The 16724-nt window shown below is 36.8% G+C and overlaps 2 protein-coding genes across 2 annotated transcripts; both read right to left on the reverse strand.

The window, feature by feature from the left end:
- Positions 1–3109: 3109 nt before the first annotated feature.
- LOC117623053 (zinc transporter 8-like) lies at positions 3110–4946 on the reverse strand. The gene is made up of 3 exons (XM_034353899.1): positions 3983–4946; positions 3715–3864; positions 3110–3624 (listed from the first exon to the last, which is right to left on the reverse strand). Exons 1-3 carry the CDS (start codon positions 4595–4597, stop codon positions 3319–3321), a joined length of 1071 nt encoding a protein of 356 aa, XP_034209790.1. The 5' UTR covers positions 4598–4946; the 3' UTR covers positions 3110–3318.
- Positions 4947–11746: 6800 nt separating this feature from the next.
- On the reverse strand, positions 11747–16473 carry LOC117622522 (choline-phosphate cytidylyltransferase 2-like). Its single transcript, XM_034353222.1, has 8 exons — positions 16011–16473; positions 15249–15362; positions 14951–15046; positions 14665–14707; positions 14416–14571; positions 14184–14264; positions 12405–12503; positions 11747–12296 (listed from the first exon to the last, which is right to left on the reverse strand). The coding sequence occupies exons 1-8, from the start codon at positions 16181–16183 to the stop codon at positions 12051–12053; spliced, it is 1008 nt and encodes a 335-aa protein (XP_034209113.1). The 5' UTR covers positions 16184–16473; the 3' UTR covers positions 11747–12050.
- Positions 16474–16724: the final 251 nt, after the last annotated feature.

Raw genomic sequence — 16724 nt, forward strand, 5'->3', positions numbered from 1 at the left:
TGGCAGTGGAAATTAAGATGGATTATAGGAAGGGAAGTGAAGTGGTGGTGAGTGCAGAGGAGATAGGGAGAGGGATAAGGGAAGTGATGGAGAAGGACAGTGATATAAGAGAGAGGGTGAAGGAGATGAGTGTAAAGAGCAAGAAAGCCTTGGTGGATGGTGGTTCCTCTCACTCTTCATTGGGGTGTTTTATTGATCAAATTCAACTTTGATTTATTTCATTTGTGGCTCTATCCTCTATGTAACAACTTTTATCCTAGCACTTATTTTAGTGATATTTTTCTACAATAAACATTTTTTTTTCCAGGAAAAAAGAATTTAAACCATTGTTGAACTTTTTTTTTTTTTTTTTTTTTTTTTTTTTTTTGCAGAAGATTCAACAATGGTTTAATAGTTAAGATTTAATGTTTGACTGTTTTAGCCAAAAAAAAAAAAAAGAAGAAGAGATTTCTCTTGTATTGAGTTGTAACTTGTAAAGAAACTACACCATCAATTGAATGTATTTCATTTACAAGATTTTGAGATTTAAACTACATCAGCTGGTGTATTCTGAACATACAAAAATAACTCTATCATTTAATGCAAATTCTGATTTAAACTATATGTCCCTTGTTGATATGGTTGCAGCTGAGTTTTTGAACTCAAAAATACAGAACAATGGAAGGCTTCAAGCTGGGGGCCAATATAACTATTCCTTTAGAGCTGGTTGCATGTCTATGCTAGCCAAATGGGCTTAAACTAGGCATCTAGTAAGCTCAGAATAATTATTTCTTTTCTTTTTCACCATTTTCTTGGTTCTTTTTCTGAACTTTTGTGTTAGTAAACTGGTAAGTCAGGAATCGGAAGCGCAGAAAAGATATGCAGATGATCCTAAATCTGAAGAAGTACACAAAATTTGAAGTTTGAGAGTGAGAGAAGATTTGAAGGGGGTGATACTTAATTACCACTCTATATAGAAGGGATATTGGCAATCATGAAAAGTTTGTGTGGGAGTCTGTTATACTTACCACCTTGTTTTGGGAGGGCGCACTTGTGATGAAGGCCAAGATGATGAGTACAAAAGAAAAAGAGAGTGGTCCATTAACTTTGGAAAGTCACCACTTATGTCCTTTTTGTTAGATCAGAAAATCATCTGCTGAGTTTTTTATTTTCATTTTTTTTTCTGGCTTGTCCACCAAGCAATTGTGTAGTCAAATCCCACCTTTAGCAAAACAAAACAAACAGATACTCCAAACATGCCTTATAAGACTCTCAAGCTTGCAAGAATATAGACCTGAAATGATACACTAATGGGAGGAAATTTCTATATCAGTATCAAAAGCAAGGTGTTTAAGAGCCAGCAATGTCAAGGACCATCTCAATCCTGCATGTCAATGCAGCTTAGATTTTTGTAATGGTTAGAAATAGATGAGATTCATAGAACAAATCTTTTTATTTTATTACTGTAAGCTATTGTAAGATTACATTTGATTACTGTTGATGGAAAAGAGAGCACAATATTTAATTAAGTGGGAACAGATGGTCCAATCACTGAAATTTGGGGACCAAAGTATCAAAGGCTGGATACTTGGAATCTTGGTGCAGCCTGCTGGAAACTTTGAAACATTTGCTTTGTTCTTGAGTGGGCCTTCTTGAAGACTATTATATTAATGGGCCAATGTTGTAGACTATATGAAATATATAATCTATATAATAAATCAAAACTCACATCAAATTTGATTGCGCCGGTAAATTAGAGTAGTTTAGAATATCGTCCGGTTATAAGAATGATTCATGAGTCAGAGAGATTGTGATGGGAAGAGAGGAGGTAGGTGAAGCCGAAAGATCAAAGCAAGCAAGTTAAAGAAACAGTGTTGCTAACTGCTAACTGCTAAGTAAAGAAAAGCAACATCTCAGAATCTGAGATTGCCAGGATTCTTCAAGAAAGAAATAGCAAACAGAGTGATAAATTACCTTCATAAACTAGGAAAAGTTTTTGTCATCTTGTTTTTACTCAAGAAAATTTACAGCAGTTGTTTCTTGTAAAATTCATTATTTTCGACGTTAAGTTGACGATATCATCCAAGAAATGTGGCAAACCTTTGCTGCAAAAACTTAATACTAAGAAAGCTATGTGAAGAAAGCCAGGAGCAAAGCAATGTAAATGTTCACTTCTTGTCCAACTTAAAATATCCCAATTGTCAGACACTGCAGAATACAGCAATCTTCTCTTCTTTTTTTAATGATTAAATTCTTATTGTAGTCAAATCCAAAGAATTGATTTTAATTTATTTGGTTCTAAGTTCCCAGCTAATGCCATGACTATTATTAACATCACATATATTCACCACAAATCTTGACATTCCCACTTTCAGTATTTATTTAGGATTCCATTCCATGTACATATAATATTTCAAGACATTGCTGCTGTGCTCAACCTTTTTGTTTGTTTGACAATTCATGTTGCTTTCCTTACTTTTCCATTTCTTTATACCATTCTTCTTGCTGGTTGTGCTCAATGAGTGATTGAAATTTCAGTGCACATTATGCTGCATGTTTGGCTTTGATGCCAAATGATATACTAACAACTAGGTATGTACATCTCTTTTCAGGTGGACCAAGTCAACTGCAACAGCAGAAAAACACAATGTAGGGCTAAAAGCCTAACAACTTACAACCCAAAAACACTTCCTAGACACCTTCAACAAACAAAACAAACAAACAGATACACCTTCACCAATATATGTAAATATCTTTTTATATCACCATTATAAAAATAAAAAATAAAAAAAAAGAAGGTGTTTAAGAGTCAGCAATGATAATGATAATCTTGGAGTTTTGAAACTGGAAGTATTGGTTTGGCCAAGAACCATCTCAATCCTACATGTCAGTTCAGCATAGAATTTCTTTTTGTGTTCCTTTTTGTTACAATGGACTTGGATTTTCTTATGAATTTTCAATCACTCATTACAAATTTCTGGTGACTTTTTCCATCACTTTGGAAAAATGGGGGGACACGCTTTCTCTTAATTTTCCGACTACAATCTTGTGGGCCTTTGACATTGATGCAAATGCATGGGAAAGGAATCAACTAGACTAATGGTTCAGATTGAATGTTTGACTCTTTAGCAAACAAACAAACACTTCTCCTCTATTGAATTGTAAACAAACTACACCATCAACTTAATGTTTTTTTTTTTAACACAGAATTCTGAGATTTAAACTACATAATTTGATGCTAATTATGGGGAAATAAAACACAGAACTTGAGAAAAAACAATCTAGCAAATGGCACAAAGAAAAAGAACAAAAAATTATCAACATCCTAGACTGCTTAGTTTAAGCCCATTTGGCTAGCAGAGACATACAACCAGCTCCAAGAAGAAGAGCTATATTAGCCCCAGCTTGAAGTCTTCCATTGCTCTGCATTTTTGGGTTCATAAAATCAGCTGCTAGCAGATCAACAAGGGACATATAGATTAAGATACCGGCTGATGCTGCGTTGAAAACGCCTTCAACGATGAGGGCAGTTGGGCTGTTTTCTTCATAAACATTTGAAATTCCGATACCAATTGCAATTCCAACAGGAGTTGTAAGAGAGAAGAACAGTGCCATGATTGCAACTCCTCGAGCCTTAAATTTCGCCTACAAAAAGTAAGAAAAACAAAAAATCCTCTCAGCATCTTCCAGAGTTTAATTGAACTTGTAGATTAGTCAAGTATGCAAAGCAATTACCTGAGATATGCATCCACCAAGTCCCATGCCTTCGAAAAACTGATGGAAGGTCAAGGCAGCTACAAGAGGCCTTATGGTGTCAGGACTTTCAGAAGCACCTAAAGAAATTCCAATAATGACAGAATGCACAATAATCCCCAACTCCAAAACCTGCAACAAGATCAAAACTAATCAATCAATATTCCCCACTAATTACTAAACATAAACCAACATAAATAACAAATCAAAAACCAACACTCTCTGCTAAACAAAAGAAAATTAAAAGTACCTGTGAAATCACTCTGTGCCTAAGAAGTTGTGTTGTAGGTGAGGTGTCAACTGCACCATGAGCATGACCATGAGTTGCATGAGTATGAACATGCACGTGACCCTCATGCTCTCCAGCCTTCTCCTCGTCACCACAGCACTCCGCATTCCAAGCCTTATTGTTCTTGAAGTGAGACCTGCTGTAGTAAGAAGTGGCAGAGGCATCCACCATCAAAGTCCCAATGGCAGCAACCATGGCCACAAACCCAGTGAAGGGGAACTTCCCCCATGGATTCTCCTTAAGGCAAGGCGATGTCAAGTTATCAAAAGCATCTGGGAGCACGTGTATGAACCCGGTAGCCAATATGACACCGGCTGCAAAGGCCTTGATGAGGAAGAAGATGTTCCTGTCGGGGTGCAAAGCAGGGATGTTCTTCCCAAGAGTCGGAATGCCAACACCAATTGCACTGGCAACTAGTATCGATGCAATCGCGGCCAGTTTGTACTTGAGGGCTTCGGTTTTGTTCCGGTCCTCATCTTCTTCTTTGTCACATGTGCACTCTCCGAAAACTAAAGTTGGAAGTATAAGGAGGAGGCATAAGAATGCCAAGAAACTATGTTGTCTAAGTATGTTCATCCTAAAAATCTAAACAAGTAGGCAGAATATGAAGAAAAGTACTCAAAATCAATCCAAATAAGTGATCACAAGAGAGAGAAGAAGAGGAGTGAGAGAATGAGAGAAGGTTTGAAGGGGTGGTGCAAATTTATATAGGAGAATGTAGGGTATTTTGTGTCATTGACTTCAAAGGAAAGACTTAAAATTTTTAAAAAGGGTTAAGAAAATAATGAGGTCATGAACTAAACAAAACAATAACCTTAAAACTCAGAAATCATGGATATGCAGGAATAGGGGATGCATTAGAGATAATGGTGCAGAAATCATGAGTGGACATGGACGACTTTGTCAGAAAAGGATTTGATTTTTTCTTTAGAGAGGGATTGAAACAACCAACCATAAAAATGAGTTGGTTCGGAAAAACCCATGTACTAATTTCGAGTGTTGTAAGAATGTCGACATAACAAGTAGCAGAAAAGGGTGGCAAGAGCTTTCACATGGAGGGTCAACGCTTAAAATGGTAAAATTCAACAAAGAATGACGATATAGTGTGTTGCATTATTTTTTAAATTCAATTAATTTTTCCATTTTGAAACCGGATGTGTAGGAGAGGCCATCCCATCACAAACTCTGATATTTTTTTTTTTCCTTAATTAATAATTACTTCCCATCTCAAATAGGTATCAATTATATTGATATAGACCCATTTTTATATCCTAATTTTTTTTATTATTAGGGATTTTTGTATCCTAATTCAACAATACTAGGTTTTTTGGCACCCTTTATTTATTGGATTGACTTGTATATATTTTCAGTAAATATATTGATAAAAAATTCTGTAGGCAAAGTAAGAACCACAATTTTTGAACAGAATTCATCCCATTCAAACGTAGGTAATTTCTAACCATTAATCAAACGTTAGTTCCACAATGATTTAGGATCAGAAATAGATTAACGATCCTTTTTTTTGGGATGAGGAACAAAACAACAAGAAACAACTACAGAATTCCACCGAAACCATAAAGATCTAACTGGGGAGCAGACATAATAGCCCTTTGAGGAACAGAGTGGCATGCAATGGATATTATTCTAATGAAGTTATATGATAAGCACAAGCCGATTGATCTGGTGCTGATAAATGAAGGCGACTATATATGTTGAGCAATAAGCATATTAACCCCCCACTATTAAAATAAAGTTTTATAATGATCTTAATTATTAGCCAAACCAATCCCCTCACATGTCACACGAACTTTGGTCCAAGTCAATGCAATAATATGATCATTAAGAAAGAGATCAACGAAGAGCTTGACAACGTTGAATTCAGAGAGAGAGGTGAGGGAATCAAATCAGATTAATGGAGGGCAATAGACTGTCTTCTTCATGGATGTCCTGATCAGAAACAAAAATAGGTTTTAAATTATGCAATGTATGTAGGTATATATGTCCTTGAAGACGAAAGAAAGTGTGGCTGGCTAGCCTGGCCGTGCGAGTTCTTATTGGAAGTATTATATTGCACTGGATTGACTTCAAAGTCTAGCTATTTTACCAACTGGAAAACTTTTTGGTGGAGCCCACTTAAGGCTGATGCAGTTCATGTGTAAGGAGGAATTAATGGGCGTCAGCTGTCACGCTCTGTTGCTACAGAAGCTGTCTCGCCTTTTTTTGTTTTCTTTTTTTATTTATTTCCAACAATAACCCAAATCCAACGATTTATATTAAATCTAAGCTATTTTAACGGTACAAAAAAAATCTAACGGTTGAAATTTAAATCCAACAGTCAAAATAATATTTTAAATTAATATAAATCAAATCCAACCCCAAAACTCACTCCAAACTCTATAAATACCCACCCATTTCTCAAATAAAATTATATTTGTGGAATTTCAATTTTTTTTTTTAGGTTAAATTGTTCAAAAAATTAAATTATGAAGTTATTTAAAAAGATTAAATGAAGAAATGTTATCCATGAAAAAAAAATTAGACTTAAATTATTTTTAAACAATTTAATTAAGTTGCGGACTTAAAATTTGAGTCTAAAGGGTTGGGGGAAAAAACGGTTTGAGTTCGGGCAAAACCCAAACAGTTACTTTTTGGAGGGGGAAATTTGAGTTTAGGATCAAATGAGTTGGAGAAGGCCTAAGAGGCAATGTATAGGGCTTAACTTTTTTGGTCAAATACAGGGCTTCATTTATATGTCCCTTGTTGATCTGCTAGCAGCTAATTTTATGAACCCAAAATTGCAGAGCAATGGAAGACTTAAAGTGGGGGGCTAATATAGCTCTTCTTCTTGGAGCTGGTTGTATGTCTCTGCTAGCCAAATGGGCTTCAACTAAGCAGTCTAGGATGTTGATAATTTTTTGTTCTTTTTCTTTGTGCCATTTGCTAGATTGTTTTTTCTGAAGTTTTGTGTTTTATTTCTCCATAATTAGCATCAGATTATGTAGTTTAAATCTCAGAATTCAATAGAGGAGAAGTGTTAATATATATATATATATATATAATAACCCAAACCTAAATTAATATTTATTTATTAATTTATTAAGAGGAAAAGACAATTTTGCCCTTGGAATAATTTATTAAAGAAAAGTTGACTTTTTGACTGAGAAGGAATTTGACACTTTCACACACACCGTTGCGTAGAGCACGACGAAACGAGTTCGTAGACACGAAGTGGGCTCGAATCAGAGTTTTAACGAAGAAAATACGATCAAAATACTCTGAGGGGCAAAATGGTAATTTGAAAAATCAGATTTTAAAACCTCATTCTCTCTCTTCTCCCTCAGTCTCTCTTCCCTCCCTCTCCCGATGTCCTCCCTTCCGTTGCCCTCCAAACCCCCATAACTCCCGTCACCGGCCACCCCAAGCCGCAAGACCGAAGCCAGAACGACCGGCCAAGCCTCACCGTCAGCCTCAGCCCACCTCAACGCCAGCCGCCGCCGTTATCCCACCGGAAAACCACGAAAACCGCCAGTTTTTGTGCAAAACTTCACGGTCGTCGATCTCCGTCATCCTGCCACCAAATCGGACAATCAAGGTATGGATCCTTACCTATTTTTCACGACTTAGCTGCTGGTTGGGTAGGATTGGAACGATTTCTAGCCTAGATAGATCAAACCATGATCCAAAGTTCCGCCGGTTTTGAGTTTGAAATTCTGGCCACTTTCGGCCAGATTTTGGGGCAAGTCCAAGAACAAAAGTGGTTCCAAATATGGTGTTTTACCTAGGACAGGAATTTGGACCAGCGGTTTGGAGATTTTCCGACTGCCATAAATTTATCAAGCCACCCATGCGCTGCCGGCGCGTGGGCAGCTGGGTGGAGCTCACTTTCAGTCCTAGAATGATCCTCGTGTTGTCACGAGCACGTAGGAATTCGCGGATCTCAATTTGGATACCGTTTGAGCCTCGAACGAATTTTACATATTGTGTGATTTCCGGGTTCAATATTGTTGAGCCGTTGGATTGTAATCAGTTTCAGATATGTTAATTTAGACCATTCCAGGATCGTTTAGGATTCGACGGATTGTGATTCGGAGTTCCGGATACTCCGAAATCGCGAACCCTAGGGTTAGGGTTTAAAAATCGTGCAATTGTACGATCGTGATCAGTCTGACCGCTCGATCGAGATCAAACGCTCGGGACATGTGTCCTAGGTATATTGGAACTTCTTAAGGCTTCCGGATCATAATTTTGAGGTCGTGGACCCGCGAGGTCCCGAGTTGACTTTTAGGACTTTAGCCTTTTTTTGGACTGCTAAACTATTCCAAGTGGAAGGAAAACTTTTTTTGGGCATAGGAACAATTTTAATCTGATGCACGTACTTCTAGAGCCGGGGGTCAGGGTTTTAAAATGAATACTATATTGAGTATTGTATTGATAGAATATTATGGTCATTGAATCAAGCACCCGGGCACTAATTGACCCGCAGGAAAGACCTTCAAGAGGTCCAGCGAGCACGGACCATCTGTGAGTGGACTCTTTGTTTTTATAAATGAATTTAAGCAGTTTAGTTATAGTATTTGATCTTGAATAAGTTTTATTCAATGATTAGTGTTTTATAAGCTGTTATATGCTTTTAAATATTTTGTTTTGCATGCTGCCGAGTGGAATCTCTTTTAAAGGATATAGGAAAAGAAATTCTAGTGAAATATCATATTATCATATAAATGGCAGCAGAATTTTAGAGTTTACAGAAATTCAGTTATTCAACAGATTTTCTTCAGAAACTTTATATTTTCCTAAACCACCTTAGGTACCCAGATATACAGATGTTGCCTTCGGATTGTATTGCCTTCAGTTTAGTCAGCATGCTTGACAGTTGCCCCACGAGTTCTTTGGTACTCGAACTCATGTGGAGCAAGTAATGCGGATCAAGCTGACTACGGTCCCCTGAATCCTGCTAGTTGCGGCTCGTACTGACCTTGTGTCACTGAGACCTGCGAGTACGTGTCACCCTTGGTGATGCGAGGAATTGACGGATATTAGGAATTGACGGAAATAAGGGGTACACCTAGGTGGTAGTTTTAAACTGTTTTCAATGCCTTAAGAAATTAATGTTGACCATGAGTATGATTGGCATATATATGTATAATTATATGAGTGCATTGATTTCAGTACGAATATAATAAAGAGAATAATTTAGTTTGTATAACTGTTTTTACAGTGGGGTTAGTATGTTCTTATATAATTTTCTAAACTTGTTTTTGGGTCCACTCACCCTTTCAATGTTTTGCGCCCCCAGGCAGTAGGCGTGCACAGTGATCCACCACAGGGCCGTTTTCCACCTTCCGCGCTTTCCTTTCTGAGGTAGGACTTTTGTTTTGTAAAAGAATTGACTCCTTGTAAATTCTGAGTAGTTGCTCTGATATTTTGCCCTAGAATTAGAACTTAACTGGTGGAATGTATATATACGTATGCTGGCAGTTGGTTGTATATATATATACTTGTTTGACATGTGTAAATGTTTTGGTATTGATCCAGTTACAAGGAAGACTCTGCCGATTTTTCGGTAGGAGTCAAGCTTGTTATTTTATCGTGCTTTGTATAGAAGGGCAATTAGGTCATTCGTGCCCGACATCTGCCAGGTGTCGGACACGCACAGGGTTCGGCTCGGATTCTAAAGCGGAATTTGGGTCGGGTCTTGTCCATATATATATATATATATATATTTAAAATAAATAAAAAATAAAAATAAAAAAAAATAAAAAAAAGCATCAGTTGATGGTGTAGTTTCTTTACAATTCAATAGAGGAGAAGTACGTGTTTTTTTTGCTAAAGAGTCAAATATTCAATCTGAACCATTAGTCTAGTTGATTCCTTTCCCTTGCATTTGCATCAATGTCAAAGGCCCACAAGATTGTAGTTTGGAAATTGCGAGGAAGTTTCTTCCCCCCCTTTTTCCAAAGTGATGGAAAAAGTCACCAGAAATTTGTAATGAGTGATTGAAAATCCATGAGAAAATCCAAGTCCATTGTAACAAAAAGGAAAAACAAAGGAAAATTTATGCTGAACTGACATGTAGGAAAAACAAACTAAATTTCCATCTAATTTTGTACAAAATACATCTACACATAAAAAACATATGTTTATTCTGTCAAGAATTTGAACGAAAATTTGGATATGTCCTTAAATTACAATAAAATCTAGGAGGGTCACATTGTCAGAATTAAAACCACATGGATGAAAATAAAAATGTCATCAAACTATAGGAACGAAAGATGAATTTATATACAGGGACAGACCCAGGATTTTTGTGTCGTGGGGTCATAGTGTAAAAGTTCAATTTTTTTTTGGGGCTTCAAGGCTTGGTGGAGAAGAGGGTTAAAGGTTTGTGGGGGGTGGAGATTGGGGATTTGGGTATGAGGGTTTAGAAAATATGTGTTTTGGGAAGAAAATTCGGGAGGAAGAAGAACAGAAACTGAGCTGTGTCTGTTTTTTTATAACACCTGGGCCAAAACGACGTCGTTTTGGCCAGGTCTTTTAAAAAAAAATTTCGCTGGTCCAAAACGGCGTCGTTTTGGCCAGCGGATTTTAAAAAAAAATACGCTGGTCCAAAACGACGCCGTTTCGGCCAGCGGGTTTTTAAAAAAAATTCGCTGGTCCAAAACGACGCCGTTTTGGCCAGCGAGTTTTAAAAAAAAATTCGCGCGTTCTGGTCCAAAACGACGCCGTTTTGGCCAGCGCGTTTTAGTCCAAAACGACGCCGTTTTGGACAGTCTGTTTTAAAAAAAAAATTATAAGCTGGGCCAAAACGACGTCGTTTTGGCCAGCTCCTTTGAAACAGAACACAGCCCATGTTCATCTTCTTCTTCCTCTTGTCTGCAGATCCAATCTCTCATGGGGTCATACCCCATTTCAAAGCTACCTTGTAGCTTGCTTCCATGGACTCCATGGGGTCGTTTGACCCCATTGACCCCACTGTGGGTCCGTCCTTGTTTATATATATATATATATATATATATATATATATATATAATTGAAAATTTTACAGAGACATTTCATTTCACTATTAAAAGTAGAATTTTCACCTTTTAACTGTTAAAAATATAGTTGTGCTTACGTGCACAATTTGCAATCATTGATCTAAGTAGAACTTGCACTCCATCAACGATATATAGATGTGCGATTAATCTAAGAAAAATCATTTACGAAGTATCGAAGCCAAGTTAAACAGAGCTTTAGGACCTAAAACATGACACACGTACACCTCTAGAGGTGACTAGAGTGATGAATTATAAAATGGTTTTAGTCTCTCAAATGAAGTTGAGATGCGCATGACCATTGACCAAAAGGACAGAAAATAAAATAAGAAACAACAACAGCGGAAGTGGGATATGTTTGTTGATATGCTTGAAGCAGACGCGTTTAACCAACGTCGACCACCAGACTTTGACATTGTGGATTGCCATCTACATCTGAGATGGTACAAAAAATCTGATAGGAATCACAGAACGCGTACAAATCCCAAGGCAATGATCAAGGAACTGTCCCATCAAACTTTCACTGTTACTATTGAAAGCTAAGTTGGTTTTGTCATTTTATTGTAGGAAATAAAAGTAAAAAAGATGATCCCATCTGAACGGGCGTTTCATTGCCCCACAATTTTTATATCTCTCCTCATGTCACCTATCGGAGGAGATAGATAGACAGAAGCGAGCAATAAAACAGGGATAAGGAAGTATTTCTCCATCTAAATCCTTTGAGTTGCCAGGAGGGTGAACACAAAGCACAAGTTCAAGTTGGACAGAGATGGCAAGCAGAAACGCAAAGACAAATATCACTATCATGTATAACTGTGTCCTAACCACACTGGAGATAGATGAACAAAAAACAGCAAAGTTATACTACACTATGTCTCGACTCAGAGTTCCCCTTTTCAACCACAGGGAATCACATTTCATTTTACACAACTCCATGAACAAGCCGCAATGGTACAACAACCAATAAATCCTGCAAGCATGGAAAAGAGCATCTACTACTTTCCTTTCTCATTCTTTTCTTTCTCAACCTTTTCTTTCTCATTATTCCCATCTTTTCCATATACCTCCTCATAATATTCTTCATCGTCATAGTATTCTTCATCATCATAGTACTCTTCGTCATCATCCTCATCGTAGTATTCTTCAGCATCACTATCCGCCTTACCATTTTCCAGCAGATACTTTTCTCTCGACTGCTGCCCTCTTAAGCTCTCTTGAATTCGATCTCTGATGGCTGTGCCCTGAGAAAATCCCACATCGCAGGGTAAGGACGCCAAAATTATTAAGACACTGTTTACTTGTAGAAATATCAGTTTATATGTAATTGGTAATGCATAAATTGTCTTTACCATTTTATGGCAACCTTCTTCAAACATCTCAAGAAATCCAGCAACCCAGCGATCAGCATTTTCTACCCACTCATTACGATGCATAGCAACAGTCTGGATCTATAATACCAAGTCAGAAATGCACACCAGTAAGAAAAATATACAATGATTGGATGGTGAGAACGCAAATTTACAATCTAGTAATTAGCAAATGGATTGTGATGGCGTTATACAAATACAGGAGCATTTCTCTCAGATCAGGATGGAGGAATCTATTCCTTCAAGATAAAACCTTTCTCATGTCTGTGCAAGTGTATGTGGGTTTGCATAGAGATTTGAATTCCATAACACTTATTAAGTATACTTCATGAACTCAGGCCCCTAAACAAGGGTGTGCAATAGCTAGCAATTTTGTTGCCTTCGACAATTCTATTACCTAATTATTAAACTCATGTCCAGTCAATTTGAAAATCTTCCTTCATTCATCAAGTTAAACTCATTAACAGAGTTTGTTATTTGGCCCTTTGATAATGTTATATATATCATCTTAAATAACCGGCGATTGCTTGTTGGTATCTTATGCCGTTATGTCATGCTATGCATATAGAAGCAGGTTTACATGTATATTGGTGTGAGCGTATACATAGTTGAAAATTTTGTGATGATGACATCTTTGTCAAACCCATTAGGGTTTACAAATGAAAGAGATGGAAGAGGCAGTTATTAATTAGTTTCCTAATTTATTTGTTAGTTCCTAGGTTCTCTAAGTTTTCCAGATTTCAGTAGGATTTTTAGTTTTTCCAGATTTCAGTAGGATTTCTAAATTTCCTATTTTATTTGGATTAGGATTTCTTTCATAGAATGAGTTTAATTTTTCTTTTCACTCTAGGGTTAGATTATTATAAATACCCTGTCTATGTAACTCATTATGGAGTTGAGTTGTTGAGATATAAAGAAAAGCTTATTTTCCAGATATTGGAGACTACTTGGTGTGAAGCCAAACCCCTGGAGTGATTCCAGACCTATCCCTTTTGTTCTATTTTTCTGTTTTCCATTGTTTTCGCTTCCACTAAACTACCTAAATACTCAATTCACCCATATCCTACATCATTTTGTTAACAAAAGGGCATTGACCAGACTTAATTTGGGTCTCATGGTGCATACCAATTAACACTGGGAATTATAAAAAGCCAAGAAATTCCATATAAGCAAGAGCCACATGAATAACAGAAGGTATAATGTAAATGAATCGGGAAGCCAAAAACATTTTCAAATCGGAAACACAAAGATTGTCATATTCATCTACTTCTTCGTTGGAAGGAGATTGAAGAACATATGTGTGCTGACTACATGACACTACCAAGAAGAGTCCAGAACTAGACATGGACTTTAGTATAAAAGAAGGAGTTTTCAGCTCGTTAAGGAAGATACATTTTTGGCACTGAGTTCAGAATTAAAAATTAAATAAAATGAAACGATCACACCTGATCAGTGAAAAATTCTGACACCAATCATTTACGAGTGAGTATTACACCAAGAATTAATTGACAAGCGGATGAGTTTTCTAGTTCGCTATGTTGATATAGCTTATAATATTGTTAATAATCCCAAGATTTCCGCCATTCAATCCAAAGCCAACATGATACAAGGAAACCAGCAACGATATTCATTATTATTCACTATGCTGGTTGTGATTATGGCAACTCAAAGATACTATACAAAGGTATTTGTGCCTAACATAATTCACTATGCTGATTGTGATTACAGCATAACAATACTGTCATTAGTAAAAAGACATACCTTCTCTCCCACTTTTTCTTGATGTTCCTTCACTTTCTCTTGTAATTTCTTCAATCTCATGTTCACCCTTAACCGCTTTTCCTGTTTATATCAAACAAAAATAGAGAGCTAAGTTCCTTCGCCATGGAAAAGTTACCATATCAACAGATAGGTCAATTGAAAACAAGACCCCAAGAAAACCATATTTCACAGTAAGAAAATCGAATAGATGAAAACACGAGAAAAATCTTGCCTTCACAAAACTAACACCAAGCTCTTTTCTTGTATATCCACGATCCAAGTTACGCAACACATACTGATTATAATCTTTTACAATCCTCATTATAATGTCTGATGTCGAAATCCCATCAGTTCTCTTTGTTTCCTTAAACCTCCCCACTGCTTTGACCTATAAGAAAAGAATCACTTAACAAATTATATGTTAAAGAAAAAAGGGAAGAAAAAAAAAAGCCAAAAGAAAAGTACTTTGTGCCAAACTTACAAATTCATACACATCTTTCCCAGCTCCACTGGCATCAGCATAACTGTAAAAGACATATTGAAAAGTACAAAAGAATCCATAATAAATTTCACTCCTAACAGAAAAGGTGTAACAAATCCGCACCTACTTTTTATATCTATAAAACTTAAGATATACCATATATTTCAAAATAATGGTATACTGATAGAAACAATACTGACCAAAAAAAAAAAAACATACGAATAAAGCTGAAGTATTTTATTAACACTGGAGCTTAAAGGTGAGAGCTTGAGAAAAGTATCCTTACGGGAGAGAGTCATGGGCCACATAGTCAATCTCATGCTTGTCAAGAAATTCTTGATTGATCACCCAAGGTGCATCAGGAATGACTTCATCTACCCACCTGCACAAACAAAACCCATCTTTGTTATTCTTGATTATACAACTCTCTGAAATTCTAATGTGCCATCAATGCACACACATACACATCTAAAAGTTATAGCTTTAACAAAAGCACTACATCTCAGCAAAACCAAAAGAAATATTTCAGAAAGAAAAAATTATAAGGTGGAAAGGGACAAGAAGGTAACAGAGGACTTTCATACTTGCAATGGCGAAGAGATTCATAACGTTCAGACTCTGTCATAACAGTCTTGCCTTTAAATTTGTGAGTGGTTTCATCATTACAACAACCAACGAGCAGATAGGTGTTAGGGAACCTGAAATCGCAAATTGAACTTATAAGAAAAATGTACATAAGCATGCCACATGATATCAATTTTAAAAGTTGCTATAGCAAATCAAACGCTATAACATAATAGAATCAGAACACACAGCAACAAAGACATAGAATTCGCGAATAATAACAAAACAATACATCAAGTAAAAAACAAAATCCCCACACCATGTATCTCTGTTTTTAGTTCTGATACAATGTCAAAAGAGAATACCTCACAAGTTTTAACTTAGGAATCATCTGTGTAGCTATTCAAACACTTTAAGATTACAATTTCATACAAGCTTCTACATATCGGTTTAACTATTATACGACGTATGTGAATCCAATAAGCTTAACCAAAGTAAGGCATTCATGTAAAAAGAAAAAAAAAAGATTAACAATCACAGATATTAAAAGTGAATCAGCATAAGCAAAACATTACAGCAAAATAAAAGATACCCAGATGACAAAACACACAAAAGTTACAAATTTCATGAAACAAACCAAGTGAAGCTCCAAAATAAGAACAACCCAGATTCGAAAATGAAGCAAAAGATAGGATCAAACCATGATTGCACTGAAACAAAAACAAAAGCAACACATGGCAATTGAAAAGGAGGAGAGTGTGCGAGATAGAGAGAACACATACGATTTCTTGGCTTGCTCGAGGGAGCGAGCATGGCCGAAGTGGAAGAGATCGTAGATCCCATCGGCGTAGACGCGAACAAGGCGGTCGGGTTGATCGGCGTTGGAATTCGAATGGGCACTGGTGTTGCTGGTGTTGCTGGTGTCACAAGTATCTTTGGGCTCAACCTCTGCCATTCGAATCCAAATAAGAAACTTGAGTTTGAGTTTGGGCTTTTACCAATTTGCCACCTCCACGACTACCACCACCTCTGCTTGGCTTTGTCTCTCTCTCTCTCAGCTTTCATTCTTTTTTCTCTCTCTTTATTTGTGATATTCGTCGGCGTCCCCTGGTAAACTGTATAACCTCAGAATACGCGGTAATTCCGCGGCCCCCTCCCTAACTATTTGTTTTGTTTTGTTTTTACTTCATTTTTCTAGCGTGACAAGGTCACAAGGGTTTTTTCGAATTGAAAGATGTAGTTATTGCGCGCTTCATGTATAAATAAAGAATATTCCTGTTCTAATATTTACAAGAAAAACTTTACCCAAAGTCATATACCATGTCGACATGATAGAAGATGATGTGGCAATAACCCAGTAGAATGGTGTTGGGCCTAAAAAGAGAAAGGCCCATATTCAAAACATAATTAGGGGATCGAGCCCAAAAACCAACGGCCGTGACACAATGGGCTCGGCCCAAAATACTTTATTATCCAAAAGCACGAGGCCCAGGTAC

This window comes from Prunus dulcis, chromosome 3 (genome assembly GCF_902201215.1).
Source record: "Prunus dulcis chromosome 3, ALMONDv2, whole genome shotgun sequence".
In the NCBI taxonomy this organism is placed as follows: Eukaryota; Viridiplantae; Streptophyta; class Magnoliopsida; order Rosales; family Rosaceae; genus Prunus; species Prunus dulcis.